General features: G+C 37.8%; 1 protein-coding gene across 2 annotated transcripts in view; it reads right to left on the bottom strand.

The window, feature by feature from the left end:
- rhpn1 (rhophilin, Rho GTPase binding protein 1) overlaps nucleotides 1–14,934 on the bottom strand; it is a 31,218-nt gene extending 16,284 nt beyond the window's left edge. For both annotated transcript variants that reach the window (XM_088077423.1, XM_088077424.1), the window contains exons 1-4: nucleotides 14,425–14,934; nucleotides 11,080–11,195; nucleotides 1,556–1,684; nucleotides 722–797 (exon numbers count right to left, since the gene is read on the bottom strand). In XM_088077423.1, the coding sequence (XP_087933549.1) occupies nucleotides 722–797; nucleotides 1,556–1,684; nucleotides 11,080–11,195; nucleotides 14,425–14,508 (405 nt within the window). In that variant the 5' untranslated portion in view covers nucleotides 14,509–14,934. The remainder of the gene's footprint in view (nucleotides 1–721; nucleotides 798–1,555; nucleotides 1,685–11,079; nucleotides 11,196–14,424) is intronic.
- Nucleotides 14,935–16,261: the final 1,327 nt, after the last annotated feature.

Below are 16,261 nucleotides of genomic sequence, written 5' to 3'. Positions count from 1 at the left end.
TGTCATATATATGAACTACAATATTTGCATGTAATATAACATGCTATTATAAATTATTTTTAGTAATTTTTATGTCTATTACTATTATTATATGTAATGTTATTATTACTATTATTGTTTCTGTGCACCTCTAGCCCTCTCTCACTCTCTCTTTCCTATTTATAATTTTGTCATATACTGTACTGTAGTTTTTGCTTAGTCACTGTGAGGGTGGGATTTAAAAATAAAATTGAATTAAATGAGCTATTCTCTCATATTTCAACTTATTGCAGAGAACTTGACACTGCTTTTCAACAAACATATAGGACAAACATTTTTCACACTAGTTTAAATCAGTGTTGCCAACTTAGAGCCTTTCTTTCTTTCTCCTGACACCACTGTGCAGGCACAGGCTGGGCCTGGGGCAGGCGTGGGCTGCATGGCAGGGAGGACGCCATTAAGCGCGTCCTTAGTGACTATATGCTAATGTAATTATTTTGGAAGTGGGGCTAATTCTATATTTGTCATAATTTAATTCAATTAATTAATTTGACATTAGTTGTTCTAACTGTCAAAGCTGAAACAATGCTTGCAAAAAATTTTTTTTTAAAAAAAGGATAATACTGTTCCTCCTCTAACCTTCTTTTAACATTTTAAATACAATATTCACTGTGTCACTCAGACTTCTAGGTTTCATCATTTATATGTTTTATATAATATGAGTATGAGATGTTGTCTGTACCTGGATGGAAACTGTGAAGTCCACCTCTTTGGTTTCTTTTAATCCAAGTGGGATCATGGGAACGTTGATAGCCTCACTGTGAAAAGACATGAACACAGCATGTGTGTGTGTGTATACTTTCACACGTTATATATAACCACCCACATGTAAATACCCCCATGTAAACACCAACATGCAATCACACAGTGCAGCAGGTTACAGTCACGGTCAAGTCAGCATTGCCATCTGCTAGTCTTCAAACCTAGCTCAGTGCTTCATCCTGCTAATAAGCAGAGCTAAAGCCGCGTATTAACCCTTACGCCCCTGACACCCACCACAGTCCCCCCCTACCATTCACAATGAACCACAACACGCACACACGCCACAGGGCCATTAATGACACTCTAATCAGGGGATTTATCCTTTCCATGACCCCGGGCTGCAGAGGGAAAAATCTCCTGGCTGTGAAGGACTGCACACACACACACACATCTGTGCTTCTACACTTATGAGGACCCTCACTGACGCAATTCCCTCTCCCATAAAATTGACTGATACCTAATCCTAACCGAAACAAAATCCTGGCCCTTAGAAGAACACAGAAAATGTCCTTGCTTATTAAATTGCCCTACTTTTCCAGGTCTACAACATAAATTGGTCCCCACAAATACAGAAGTACAGGAGCAGACACACACAGTGCAGTGCCAACACAAAAATGTAATGGATGCTTGTTTTCTCCAATTATAATTCTCATTACACTAATGAGAGTGAACTGGAATTCATGGAGCAAATAATAAATGGGCCATGGCTCTGAGTGTGAGTGTGTGTGTGTGTGTGTGTGTGTGAGCTGCCTACCTGTCTGTTTGGTAGACCTCCATGTTGCTGTTGAGCTCCTCCAGCTCCTCTTTAAGCAGCTGCAGGTTGGAGTTGACGAAGCTGAGCTCCAGAGCCACCGTCTCCTTCACCTTGTTGTTGGTCGTCGCCCTGCAGAAATTAACACACAGATCAGATTATCAACAATTAAGACAGTCTTCCATTCTGGATATCAGGGAGGAAGAAAGGAGTTATCATGAGTTCACTCCAAGACAACATGCAAATCTTAGTCCTCGCTATTAAGCAAGAGACGTGTCCTCCCAAACTACACACATTCCATGAATCAAATATCCTTAAATTAGGCCATTCTGTTTAACAGCTCTTAGCAGAACCTGGAGGTTTGCTGCTTTCTTCTCTATCATTAGAAATTAAATATCTCTGGGTTTTGGTATGTTGGTCAGTCAAAACAACATTTGAGGATGTCAAAACTTGTGCCTTGGGAATCTGTGACCATAGACTTATTATTAATCGATTTATTGAGAAGAACAATAATAATACATTAAAATCAATTCATATATACATATATACAGATAGATAGATATATAGATAGATAGATAGATTAAAAAAATAAAAAATTCTATGGTGCACTTTGATCCGGTGCGTCACTGAAGACCACAGTGGCTTTGTTACATGAGTTTTCGTACCACTTCAGTACTCCAAGCCTGAAATATCACCTCAACACAAAGCATTTAGCAGCGGCATCCATGTTACCAGGTTAGAACATCTTCACTGCTTGCATGAGCAGCGCATGTCAGGCGCATCACAGCTGCCTGTCAGCTGCGGCATGTCTAGACAAACAGTGGCTTGTAAGATTTCGTTAATGAGTCGAATTTGTGCTTAAAAATGTGAATTGATTTTTTTAAAATACTTTCACACCAAAACTTGCATAGGTAGATAGATCAACTGAAGTTTTCTCAGCATAGTGACAATCATTTGTGACAAGGGGTGTGCTCCTAAATAGTCGCTTTGGGCCTCATTCACAAACAGTGCGTACACAAATCTGTGCTTAAACCATGCGTACTCAAGTTTTACGCACAAATCTGTGATTCAGCTACCAGTTTCACTGAGTGATTATTATATATTATTATTATAATTAATATTATTATTATTAATTGTGGTATTTAGTTATTTCTCAATGTTTGTTAGGTATTATTCAAATGGTGTGTTTTTTGTGTTTTGTTTGTTGACATATTTGGAAATTAAAAAAGACCTTGATCAAATCTGTGATTCATCAATATTTTCTTACTTGAATTTGTTCATATTTTGCACATAAGTTTAGAACTGCCTCAGACCATGCGTACGCACAAATGATGACCGTCTGGCTGTCTTAGAAAATGTAGACAAACACCTTTTAACTGAATGCAGAACAACAAACCACATTCATTAAACAAAGGCTTTAATAGACAACAACATCTAAAACCAATTTACTAATTTACCAATAAAGGCACTTATTTCATCCTCTGCCTTTCACCCTCATCAATTATTGTCATAATGAAAATATTCCTAAAATAAAAACAGCCTAGTCTAGTTTACAGTGAAGTATATGGGACTTGAATCTGGCTGTAATGATGGCCACTCCCACCAATATTAGTGCAATGAAAGTTCAGCAAAGGGCGCATCAGAGACTGACATGTTTCAACGTGTTTGGGAGTGACAAACAGCTGATGAGCTGTTTCTGACGGCCATTACATTTACAGAAACTCACTGATGGTCTGACACTGGTGTGTGTGGCCTTAATGTGTGCGCAGACACAACTTCACCGCTTGCTCCATGATACAACTCTGGGTAAACAGATTTCCTTGTATAGAGAAATTGGGGCGAGGCAGTATGCTAATTGCAGACAGCGGGCACGAGCCTGCCAGTTTAGGATGATTCTGATTCACCAACATGTGCACAGAGGTAAGAACAAAATCAGCTGGTACACACGTGTCATGAATCCCACTGTAATTTTGCAGACTCACTTATTTTATGTGCAGACTAAGAACATTTCTATGCATATTTTTAGTGAATGAGGCCCTATGAGTGCCAGAGTGCGCTTGAAACACTATTGGACTGTATCGTTTGGTAATTCAAAGCACCAGCAGCAAAGGCTCTGAGCACTTTGTCTGAGCAGACAAGGCAGCTGAATGCCACATGCAATAAAAGTAAGAACTCAGTGTTCATTAATTTAAATAGAAAATCAGGAAATAAGCATGCACCTGACCTGATTTAAGCTTAGGGAAATTACAGCGCGGGTTCGGGTCAGGTCGGGCTAAAAAAATAAATAAATAAATAAATAAAAAACTGCACAGCAGCTCATTCATTTTATGTACAGATATTCTACATATTTTTAAAATGTTGCTTTCAGATTGTATTGTGAAGTTATGATCTATGTTTCTTAAATGTTGCAGTAGTTGATTTTTATTATTTTCATGTTGACCTTTTCTGCAAATTGTTATGCACCAAACACCGTGTAAACCTACTTAGCAATAAACCTGATTTTTGATTCTGATATGCATTTCCCTTCTTCTCTCTTCTTCTATGACACCTGTTGCTCACATTACTGAGCCCTCAATTGAGAATGAAAAAATTCCCAAGATCTCAAATTTACAAAAAACAAACTTTGACATTTATGTAATGGGCCTTTTTCTTAACATTCCCATGCACAAAAAAAAACAAAAAAACTTTGGCACAGGGCTGTATTACATTGCATCAAGGTATGCTGTGTCACTGTGCATCATTATTCACACAGCTCAGCATGACAAATAACACAATGCACCTTAAAAACTCATTTGCAGGTGTAAATCTGCAGTCATAAATGTAAGCACAGCACTGAACACACAATGAGCAGCAGACTTTTGTCTGACAAAAAAAGCCGGTCTTTAATTTATGCAACTATTTCTCCACCCTCTCCTCCATCATCCTCTGTTCATTCACTTCAAGTCTCTCTACTCCTCCTCCAATCACACAGGGAGTGTCTTAGTGTTGAGTAAAGCCAGCTCACACTGATGGGGGGGGTCTGAGGTCAATAGCACACAATGTTTCTGGAAGTCTGAGGCATCACTGAGTTTCCCTGGTAACATAAAATCTACACTTGCCCAGGAAACCCCCTAATTATGCAATAATTAAATTTCACCAGCTCAATGATATGACAAGAGTGTGAGTATCTAAAGCACAAAGAGGACTGGATGACTAGTAGCATTTGTACAGTCTTGCAAAACAGCACCGAATTCACAAAATAACTGAAGACTTTTCAATAAATATACTTCCAGGAGGAGAAGAAAAACTAAATACAGATAAAGAGATACAAATCAATGTTTTTGGTCAGGCAGTCTAAATAAAATGTGTATATGAAAACACTGAAAGAGAGTTTAGATTCCATCTCCTCATGAACAGTCTAGCTCCAAAAATGTTAAATCTATACATGGCAGCTAGGGGTGTGCAATATTAGATCGTGAAGAATTAGAATGTGTCCACGATCCGCTCTCACAGAGAGATCGTTGTGTCATGCTACACTGCACACACACTCTATCTGATGTAGTTCTATGCTCAGAATGCTGTCGGCTCCGGCGCAGTCTCCACTGGTTACATGGGATGTTCATCCCCAGATCCAAGCAGATATTCAGATATTAAGAGGTGGAAAGTGACCTCTTTAGACTTCTAAATACTATTTTGTGTTAGTTTCAGGTTTAGTCAGACTTTGGATGGAAGTATTTAGAGCACATCGCTCTGTGTCCAGCCGCTAACACTGAGCTCTCATTATTATTACCAGGGGCAGATGTAGTGATTTAGCAGCCTGGGGCCACAGGCACATTGCCTTATTTTCAACCTTTATCTTATTTTAATATGAAGCATCCCTAAAATATGTCTTCAGTGATGATAAAAGTCCCTGAGGGAAAAAGGTTGGGAACCCTGTACATGGTGCAGACATATACTACGTTTTAACTATTTCAAGCACTATTTATATACACAATTTTTTAAATTGGGAAATTATCTTGATTGTACTGTTTACTACCATGCACAATAGTCTTAAAATCCAAAATGAAAAAGAATCATGATAAAATCATGATCGTGATCCTACCTTGAAAAAATATGATATTTTTGCCATATCGCCCACCCCTAACAGCAGCAGATGTTGTAATGGTAGCATGTCGCCACAAATAAATGAACGTGTGGAAAACCCTGATATTCTCACGTGCTGTTAGCTCACTTCACTGCTTACATTTTTTAAACTATTTTGACTTTAAATCTGCTCCTTGCCACAGTGTTGTCTTTGAGTAGATTCCCATTTGTCAGTGTCTAATGTTGATAAACATCAACACAGTCAATTTTTCAATCATTTTACAAAATGCTGGCAGTCAAAGTAAGACAAAATGTGGGGCGAGTGCATTTTTTAACATGACTGGTTTCTATAAGGAAAAAGTCTTTGGATATCTTATTGATAATTTTATACTTGCACCTTTATTGATATCTTCTATTTCTCTCTCTTTATATGTTTGCATTCTTTCCTACCTTGTACTGCAACTGCTTTACAATTTCCCTCAGGATAAAGTAAGCTTTCTTATCTTATCTTACGAGCCACATGTTCCTAAAACAACTTTTTAGATTTTTTTTGGAAAACATGTTTGCTATTGTTGGCATTTGTTGTTACAATTAGTGACTGGGGGAGAAACTGAAAGTTGCTTATTCTTTAACACATGATCAAACTCAGCTCAAACACACAACTAAAGCTCACCTTTGAGCTTCTGTAAATAATGTTGATCTGTCCAATTAGACCACTTTACCTTCACCATTCTATTCAGCTGTCCCACAGTCAGTCACACACACACACACACACACACACACGCACACACACACACACACACACACACCTATATCTAGGATCAAGCCAAGGGCAATCTGATTAGTCAGCTTTAAATGGGCTGCCAAATATCCCCTTCTCACACAACCACTTGCACGCACAACATACTGGAGCTTTTAAGGGACAAAAATAAATCTCTTACTCTGACTGTATGAACTGGCTGAAAGACATGAAGTATTGGAGAAACTGGAAACAAGTTTTTTTTAGAAGTATAAGATATTCTTGTAATAGCTGACATGAAAACCAGGTTTAAGCTAGGTAGTGTCCCATTCTGCAGCACACAACATGACGTCTTCATCAGCCAATCACAAGCCCTGATGAGTTACAACCCCTCTTTCATCTGCAATTAGCATCCCCCCTCACCGTCATGTCCCACCCAACAGCAGTCATACCACGACCCAATTCCACAACACTTTGTGTTGAGTGAGTTAAGTGAAAGCGAGACATTGGTGACGTGTGTGTGTGTGTGTGTGTGTGTGTGTGTGTGTGTGTGTGTGTGTGTGTGTGTGTGTGTGTGTGTGTGTGTGTGTGTGTGTGTGTGGGTGGACTATTCCAGTTCACCGGAAAGGGGGAGGACAAAAAAAAAAAAGGTCTGACAGTGCCAGACAAATAAGTGGGGGATGAGCTTGCCGGGGCTCCGTTGGGAATCTCTGCATGAGAACAGGACGGGAGGCGGACACAAAGCCTGCTGATTACAGGCTGGCAGGCTTTGTGTGTGTGTGTGTGTGTGTGTGTGTGTGTGTGCGCGCACGTGCATGCGTGCGTGCCTGCGTGCATGCAGGGGGGTCCTCTTTGTCTCTGTGACCCATCGTCCCAATATAAAGGGCAGGAGCGCTTGTTTTATTTCCCCTAAACTGAGTCATCACCTTTTAGAATAACAGCCTAAATCCAGTCAAAAGTGGAGTTGGGGAGAAAGATCCAAAATAAAAGGAGATTTGTACCCCTTACAGAATTTTTCCAGTCTGCCCATTAGTGCTGATTAGTTGATTAATCAATCAACATAAAGTAACTGACAACTTTGAAAAATTAGTGATCTTTTAAGTCATTTTTCAAACAAAAAAGCACCAATCATGTAACAAGTTCCAGCCTCATAAATGCAAGGATTTTCCACTTTTCTCTGTTTCACATAGAGCTGCAAATAACCCTTATTTTCATTTGATGACTTGATATTCCCAATTAATTTCTTAGTCTGTAATATGTCATCAATCGGTAAAAAAATTTGCTGTCAGTCACTAGGGCTGGGCGATATGTCTTTAAAAAAACATTGCGACATCATTAGTATAGGTATATCGCGATACAAAATAAATCTCATTTTCTTGAATCTCCTCTAAACTACTGTAAACTACTAAAATACAAAATTATTAAATGAACAACAGTTACAAATTAAGTGGCTACTGCAAAAAAATAATGTTACATAAACTGATGTTATAATAAAGTTTAATAAAATACTGTTATAATATTAAACAAAGTAAAGTATGAAGTTAAACAAAGTACTGCTAAAGTAAAGTTAAATAAAGTTTTATTATGATTGAATAAATCAGACAAATCAGTCAGACGACATGACATCCCATTCTAAATCCATATGCATTAATATGGAGTTGGTCCCCCTTTGCAGCTGTAACAGCTTCCACTCTTCTGGGAAGGCTTTCTACAAGATTTTGGATTGTGTCTGTTGGAATTTTTGCCCATTCATCCAGATTTTGTACACCTGTGGCAATGGGACTGAATGAAACATCTGAATTCAGTGATTAAGAGGTGTGGCCCAATACTTTTGTTCATATTAAGTATTTTGTCATATCACACAGTCCTATTACTCAATATCAAAAGAGACATAGAAAAGCAGTAAATAATCACATTTAAAAAGCTAGAGCATGGTAAAGTGTAAGTGTTGTACTTGACAGATGGCAGTAAACTGGTTGCAAGGAAAAGTTGTAAATTAATTTTTTATTGATTGACTAATCAGTGGATCAACCTATCAACTCAGCTCATTTTGGATTTTGGACCATTATTTAGACAAAAGATCCAATTTAAAGACGTCACCTTGAAATCTGGTAATGTATAGGGGCATTTTTCACCACTCCTTCAAATTTATAGATTAAATGAGAAAGAGTAATCAACAGTGACAGTAATTCAAGGCCTGCTCTCTATCATTTATTTATCTCTGAAAAAGATCTTTGTGAAGCTTATAAAGTTTTAGCCAAACGTCCTGAGATAATAACGAGGGATGCCCTTGGTTGTCTTGTAACTACAGAGACTGTTGTTTTCTGTGTTGTTCTTATTAGATTCTGACTCGATACAAGTAAAGAGGATGAAAGTAGCTCTTTGCCTTAATTAAGTGGCTCCTCCGCTTTCTACTCCCACGTTGGATCTTAATGAATAAAGGAGTGTGTTTTCAGAGTTTTTCCATAGTGGACTATTCATGCTGTATATGTTCTCAAAACTACCACAACAAAAGTGTCCAACAAATGTATGCACATGTATTAAATGTTTACGTTCAGCCTCTGTAGTGATTGACCTCCAAGTGGATACGAAGCATGCAAAGCCTGAGAAACAGTCAGAGGGAGAAAGCAAAGGCACCGAGACAAGGAGAGAAGCTGGAGGGGATAAAGATGACGCTAATGTTCTCAGAGAGAATACTTTGATGTTCTGCCACCGTTTCTTTTTTCATTTCCCTCATTTCTTCACCAATAAAACTCTTGTGTGCTGTGTGGATGACAGCTAACTGATTTAAAACCTAAAGCCAGCACAGTTCAGCTGGGTGATCATCCTCGCTGGTGTTGAATTTGGATTTTTTAAAATATATTTTTCCACCAAAATCAGCTTGTGTACATGGGTTTTTAAATGCAGGAAAAACTGCTAAAAATAGGCAATAGACTACTTCAAAAAAATACATGTTGAAACTGCAAAATCCTATAGCTGTACTCTTAACACTTCTTAAGGTTAGGAATTTGTCAATCTGTCGAGCTTAAATAGCTGTTGCTGAATGGTTACAGGAATTGGAAGTCATTTTTTACCAAGACGAAGAAGCTGTCATTCTCAAAAATTAATATTTCCACTAGTTTCCAATTTCTTGCAAACAATTTTCTATGTGTAGTATAAATATACTTCCATCACATCTAGAGGTTATTTCATCCTTCATAACAAAAAACAGTGTGCTACTGATCTTGCCAGAGAGCCAAAACCCCCACTTTTTCTGATAATTTATGTGTAGGTTTTCACAGGAAGAATTATTCCAGTTTCCTTGAAACTTGTTTATGGGAAAGAAGTACTAACCTTTGCAGATATATAGAAAAATCAAATATGTATTATTACTCCTACATCATTTGTTTATTTATTTATTTTACAAATAGCAAATTTTGCACACCATTATTTGGACCATGAACGTCCCATGAATTTCATAAAAGTTTTAACATGATTTTTTTCAAGAAATTCTGAGACATGAACTGGGAAAAGTTCTGGATTCTGGGTGAGTTGGCATGGAATAACCCAGAGGTGACACAAACACAACACAAAAGTTAGTTTTCACACACAGTGAAGACAACCAGAGCTATAAAACTGTGTGGCACTGCGCTGGTGTGTGTGTCTGTGTGTGTGTGTGTGTGTGTGTGTGTGTGTCTGTGTGTGTGTGTCTGTGTGTGTTTTAGAGTGACCTCTGACCTTTACCCATCAAAGGACACTACCACCAATGTAAGCAAGCCAACAAGCCACAAGCCCCCAAACACAGAGGAGACCAGAAAGCATTTATCATCAGATCTTAGTTTGCCCTTTCATATCTAAATAAATGTCATGAACAATGTGTCCGTTTGACAACTTTAGATAGCTTACTGTGTAAAAAAACACATACCTTAAAGGAGAATACCACCTAAAAAAAGAATTCCATTATCTTATTTTCATTGTTTCTGAAAGTTCAACATGAGCTTCTCTCTTTGAAATCCAAAAACCAGGGAAGTAAATATCAAACTTGTGTCATAGGGTTTAAAGTCTGGAGCTGCTCCATAGATAATCGGTGGTACTCTGATTTTGAGGAGCTCCGAAAGGTTTGTTTCGGGGGTTTTTTAGCCCCCACGATCTTTATTCCAATGTGTTTTTAAGCTCTGAAACAGAAAAAGTACCCATATACTCAGAACATTCCCCTGGCTGCTCTCAGTGTCATCTACAACATTTTTCACCATTCACCGTCTGTGGAGTAGTTCAAGACGTTACTCCCAATTACATCACAAATCTGCATTTTAGCACTCCACTTTTTGGATTTTGGACCGTATTACACCACAGGAATAACATGTATGAATTTTGAAAATGGTTATAGTTCCCCTTTAAACAATGTTTTACCCTTGTATTGAGTCTTGATATCCATTTTCATACAGGTAAGAAAGACATACCAACACCATCACAAATGTCCACTTATTTGTAACATATTTGTACAAACTTTAGTTAATCAGTTGACACTGTGTTGTCACCAGCTCAGTCTAGTAGTGTTGCACCTTATTTTCAAAATGTTCAATGCAAGAAATTCCCTCCACAGATTAAACAACAATGACCATGCTGTAAGAGTAAAGGCATATTAACATTTTAAAGAGAGTGCCCTGGAGTTTTCTTTTGATTCTACAATGAAACTTAATTTAATTCAGAAAAAAAGACAGCCTTCTGCCCCATCCCAGCACCTCACCTGAACAGGTTCTCTGCTCCGGCTCTCATGCGCATCTCCTTGTTGATCTGCTGGTTGATGCGAGCTCGCCGGTGCTGTAGTTTACTGCGCTGAGTCTGGGCGAACGGATCACATCCCTGCAGAGAAAATAAAGAAAATTAAGGAGTCAAAACACGTGATGGATTGATGAATTGATGAAGGGATGAAATACAGCAGCAAATCTGACTATTATAAATAATGAAGATGTGAAGGTTGTTCAGTGTCAGAAATTTGTGATAAGAATCTCACTGTGTGACAGCTGTCCTCCATCTGCTACCCAACCAACAGCAGCATGAAATGACGCACTGATCAGCGCCACAATGCTAGTGAATGCTAAATGCTAGTAGATGCTAATAAATGCAAAACTAGCATGCTGAGTTGGCCTTTTTTCCCTGCCACGACTGCGTCCACATTCTCTTCCTTCTCATCTTCTTCAGACTTTTTTCGACACACATAAATGCCACTATAGCAAGGGCTCGATTTGTTTGTTTACATTTTACAGCATAGCTGGATGATACCCGCCGACAATGTTTTGTTCTAGTAAATTGACGTCAAGGGACGTAGGTTGTAGCCTGCGATTCAGCAGGTGATGTCATTGTACAGCCTGCATACAACAAACTTGATGTTGTACCCAAGTTTATTAATATCCATGTCACAGAGTGTAGCTGCACTAAACTTAGACTGCAAAAATCCCACAGTCTGCAAGAGGCTTAAGACATCCAAAAAGACTCTCACACTGGGCTACATTCACTACAAATTCAAAGTTTTACATAACCAGTTAGTCTTTTTCTAAACCTCCCTGTTTATCTTCTTACTAGGTAATGTGAGAATTGTTTGCTTAAGCCTATTTGTCCACACTGTCAGCAAACATATTCTACATAAACAAGGATAAATAACAGTAAACCTTTACGGACTTTTTGTCCAAACTTCAGCCTTCTTGATAGATTTTCACATGGCCTTAACGATAACTTTAACCATTAGCAAACTATAGAATATTGTTTGTTAACCTTTAACAGTGGCAGGACAGTGCAACCTGGACAGACAGCTGCCTGAGAGGCTTACTTCAGAGCAAAAAGTCCATGATGGAAAGCACAGCATGCTAGAAATGATGGGCGTGTCAAAGAGCGTGTCAGAGACGTGGGTGCTCGGGAGGGAGAGCCTCGTGAATGCTAAACATGGTAATAACCTGGCATGGTACAGCAGGAGGAAACTGTCTCCCAAGAGGGATAATATAATTTAATAGAAAAAGGAACTTATGATATGTCAGAGCTGTATATCTGTCTCAAGATTTAAAGGTGTCTTAAATCTTGCTTCAACCGGCATTTTGCCAACAACACTAGCACAGCTGATTGTTGCTCACTAAAATCACCAATCTATCATATAATGCTCCTCTGTTTCACACTTAAAGGGTGAGCAGATGTACAGTAACATGACAGATGGAGCAGCTGTACTGTAAACACGCTGAATACTCCCTATCCTTATCCTTGTGGCTCTTTCCATCACCTTCTCGATCCCTCTCGCAGCCAACTTGTACAGCAAATGGATGTTTCTCCTTTTCTCACACTCTTTTACTTTATATATTTTCTTGTTCCCTCTCACCCAGTTAAGGTGTTTGTTTAGCATGCGCACGTCAAGTAATCCTCAGAGTGCCTGTGTGGATTAAGATTCTGGCCGAGCTCCCACCTCTGCTCAACCATCAGGAGGGCAGGAGGATGGAGGCTGCCTGACATCAGGCAGATAAAGCCCGTGTCAAAAAGTGTCCCTGTCCAGGTGACTTTCTCTGAGGACAAACGCTGTTTTTCAGCAGCACAGATACAAACATGTAATCTTATAAATTTCTGCTATTATCACAGTCTTCTACCCACCCATGCAATGACAAGTGCTTTGCCTAAGGCCACTATTATTCATTCATTTCTCCATCCTGGTTTTCCCACTGGTATACACTGTATGAATTTTCAATACTTAGATAGTATATCTAAGTATATACATTGAAAAAATATATATATATATATATATATATATATATATATATATATATATATATATATATATATATATATATATATATATATATATATATATATATATATATATATATATATATATATATATATATATAACAATTTCCTGAATGTAAAACAATTAACGGCAAAGTTTGTGGATTATCCAGAGAAAACAGCCAACTGCTGAAAGACACTTTGCTGCTATACTTTTGTGAATGTTCTTTTTCATTACTTGATTTGATTATTTGTGTTGTAAATTTGCTTTGTTTGTACAATGACACTGAAGCTTATAAAATCGACCAAAAACCATCAGCAAGAATCATATAGAACTGGGACTCTCAAAGCACTCAATTTGCTAGGCATGGCAATCCCCAGAGGCCCTGTGATACTATAGTATCACAAAACTTCAGTCAGAATACAATACTATTTGGTTTTTAACCCTTTGAAACCTGGGGCAAAATCACTTTTTCTGTGCTGCTTTCATCTTTCATCTGCTTTCATCAAAGTATTAAATATTTTGAACACAGAGTTAACTGGTTTTCTTTCTTGTGAAAACACAGGGAAAACATCACAGATTAAATTGCAAGAAATTAGTAGACTTGGGGAAGAAAAATAATTTAAAAGGTGGGGAAAAATGTCCAAAATAAACCCAGTCTTCCTCCCATGTTTTTTAAAGAAATCAAGCCAATTTGTTCAGGCTAAACCTGTTGCAATATACTGAGTATTGTAATAACATTGTAATTCATTACCTTTTTTCAACTGCAAATTATGTCGCCAAAAGAAAACTAAAAAAAAAATAAACGTTTTATCTTTGTTAAGATAAAGCTTTCAGGCTGTTTCACTTTGGTTGTTTTTACTGCTGCAAATTATATCGAATGGACTGAGAAAATAATTGATTTGAAGATTGTATTAGGTTACCAAAGGTTTGATTTGTATTTGTAATATTAAGAATTCACATTACCAAAAAACAATACTTGGCATCTGTGTATCCATGAGATATTGTCACAAAAATAGTGATACTTGTGATACATTACAGAGGACATGCTTGAGAGTCAGGGGTTCTTTCATGTTTTTTATTTAACTGACCCCAAGTATCCATAGATGAAATCTCTTAGATTTCTTATTGTGGCTTTAATTTCATCTAATTACAGGACCTTAACAGGAGTTATTCTTGAATGTACTTTGGGATAATGTAGCCTGCAGTCACCTACTCTTGGTTATACGGAGCCGCCCAGGACCTTTGGGAGATCTCCGTTCCCCTATCTTTTCTGTGTGTATAACTTCATACAGCGTGTATGAGTGTGTGTTTGTCCAGGTTTCTCACCTTTCGGATGCTCCCACTGTGGCTGCCCTCTGTGGGTAACGTTAAGGGCATATCGTCGTCCGAGGTACCGTCTGACAGAGACATCTCCAACTCTCTGTGAAGCGTTATATTAATATTATTTTTTATTTTAAAGTGGCACTATTTGGACATAGTTCCACTTTAGCACCGTGTATGTTGAACACAACTCTCCGCGTTGAAAGATAATAGAAGAAAAAGCTGTCAGGCCGAAAATATTGAACTACAAACAGTGCGTGAAGTTAGCTAATGAGTTGCGGTTTTACCACTTGCCTTGTCGCAGGTTCCTCCATCGTGCAACGACAAACGCGGCCAAAAAGTCTCTACATTTCTTACAAGTTTGTATAATTCAAAGTTAATTCAAAGGTCCAAGTGTCGGCCGACAGTTGAGTGAAATAAACAACTTTTAACTCCTCAAAACAGCCCAGCTTCGGCTCATTACATTATGCTAGTACCTCCTCCGCTTGCTTTTTTCTGACTTGTGTGCAGCTGCAAGTGATTATTCACCGAGGCGGGTCACAAGTGTTACAGGTAGCCAATCATGTTGTAGTTCTAAGAGCGACAGTAGATACAACCAATCAGAGGGCGGATTAGAACCTAACTACAGTCTGATTTGACAAATCACAAGTCCCTTCAGGCGCGGGCCGTTGCCACGGCAACGTCGGGGCTGTGGCTTGTGTGTGGGCTCCCAAAAGATTGTGAAAGCTCCTCTTCCGCGAGACCGAAAACATGAATGTAAATGATTAGAAGTTCATTTTGACTTTGTTGTGGTGGTGATTTTGTATTCTGAATTAGTTTTTCATTTCACCTGACCCATTGGATTAGTTACTGTGTGGGTCCCATCTAAAACTATGCCAGAGCCTAGCATATGTCAATGATTAGCAGCAACATTGATTTTTATACATTATTATTTTTTTGTGCAGTGTCAATTACTCACACTCATATCACTCTGCGCACAAAAAAACGCTATAAAAATTAGTCTATAAAAATATTAAAAAATTATATGATTTTTTATTTTTGATATGTTTAATTTTTCAGCCAACATCAGATCAAATATTCATTAACTTTCTTGTTTTTTGTCATGGTGTCACTATGTTTTGGGATTTTTAAAAAAAGAATTATTGTCAATTTATTGCATGCAAAGTAAAGATTTTTATTTATTTATTTATATGATTGCTATTATTATTGTTGATGTTCAATGATTTGCATCAACATTGATTGTGACAGTGCATCTGGTGGACATAGTATGTTTTTCTCTGTATGCTAAATATGGTTTTTAAAAAAAAAGACATCATCAGGTGGTAAAGGCAAAAGCCCAGAATGGCACTCAGAAATAATACAATACATGTTTTTATGCTTTGTTGGCTGTGGGATCAAACATTGCAGTTTGAATGGGTTTCAATCGCAATTTTTTGTTTGCACTCAACAGTATGAATGTAACAGTTTTGTTTACACAGTGTATTTAAGACTTTTTGTGGTAGCTGAGCTGGAACTTTCATGATTAAACAAAAATACACAATCTATCCAAAATATATTCATGGATACATCTGAAATTATCAAAAAATGAAGAATGAAAGTCATGTAAAATGCACATAACAGTGTTAACTGTAAGTGTTAACATTTGTTGCAGGGTTGTAAAAAAACTCCATGCAATAAACCTGTAACATTACTCTAACTGACTCTAGCCTACCTGTACATTGCACAATTTTGTAGTTTAATAAACAGTCTTTTTGACATATTATTGCTGTCAAATATTAATCTAAGCACACTACTGTCATATACACTTATTCTTATGTATAAAGCAACCTGTTACATCCCACCA

Source organism: Plectropomus leopardus, chromosome 5, assembly GCF_026936395.1.
Source record: "Plectropomus leopardus strain MGB_pleo_1.0 chromosome 5, ASM2693639v1, whole genome shotgun sequence".
NCBI lineage: Eukaryota > Metazoa > Chordata > Actinopteri > Perciformes > Serranidae > Plectropomus > Plectropomus leopardus.
This window is presented reverse-complemented; position numbering and strand designations above follow the sequence as displayed.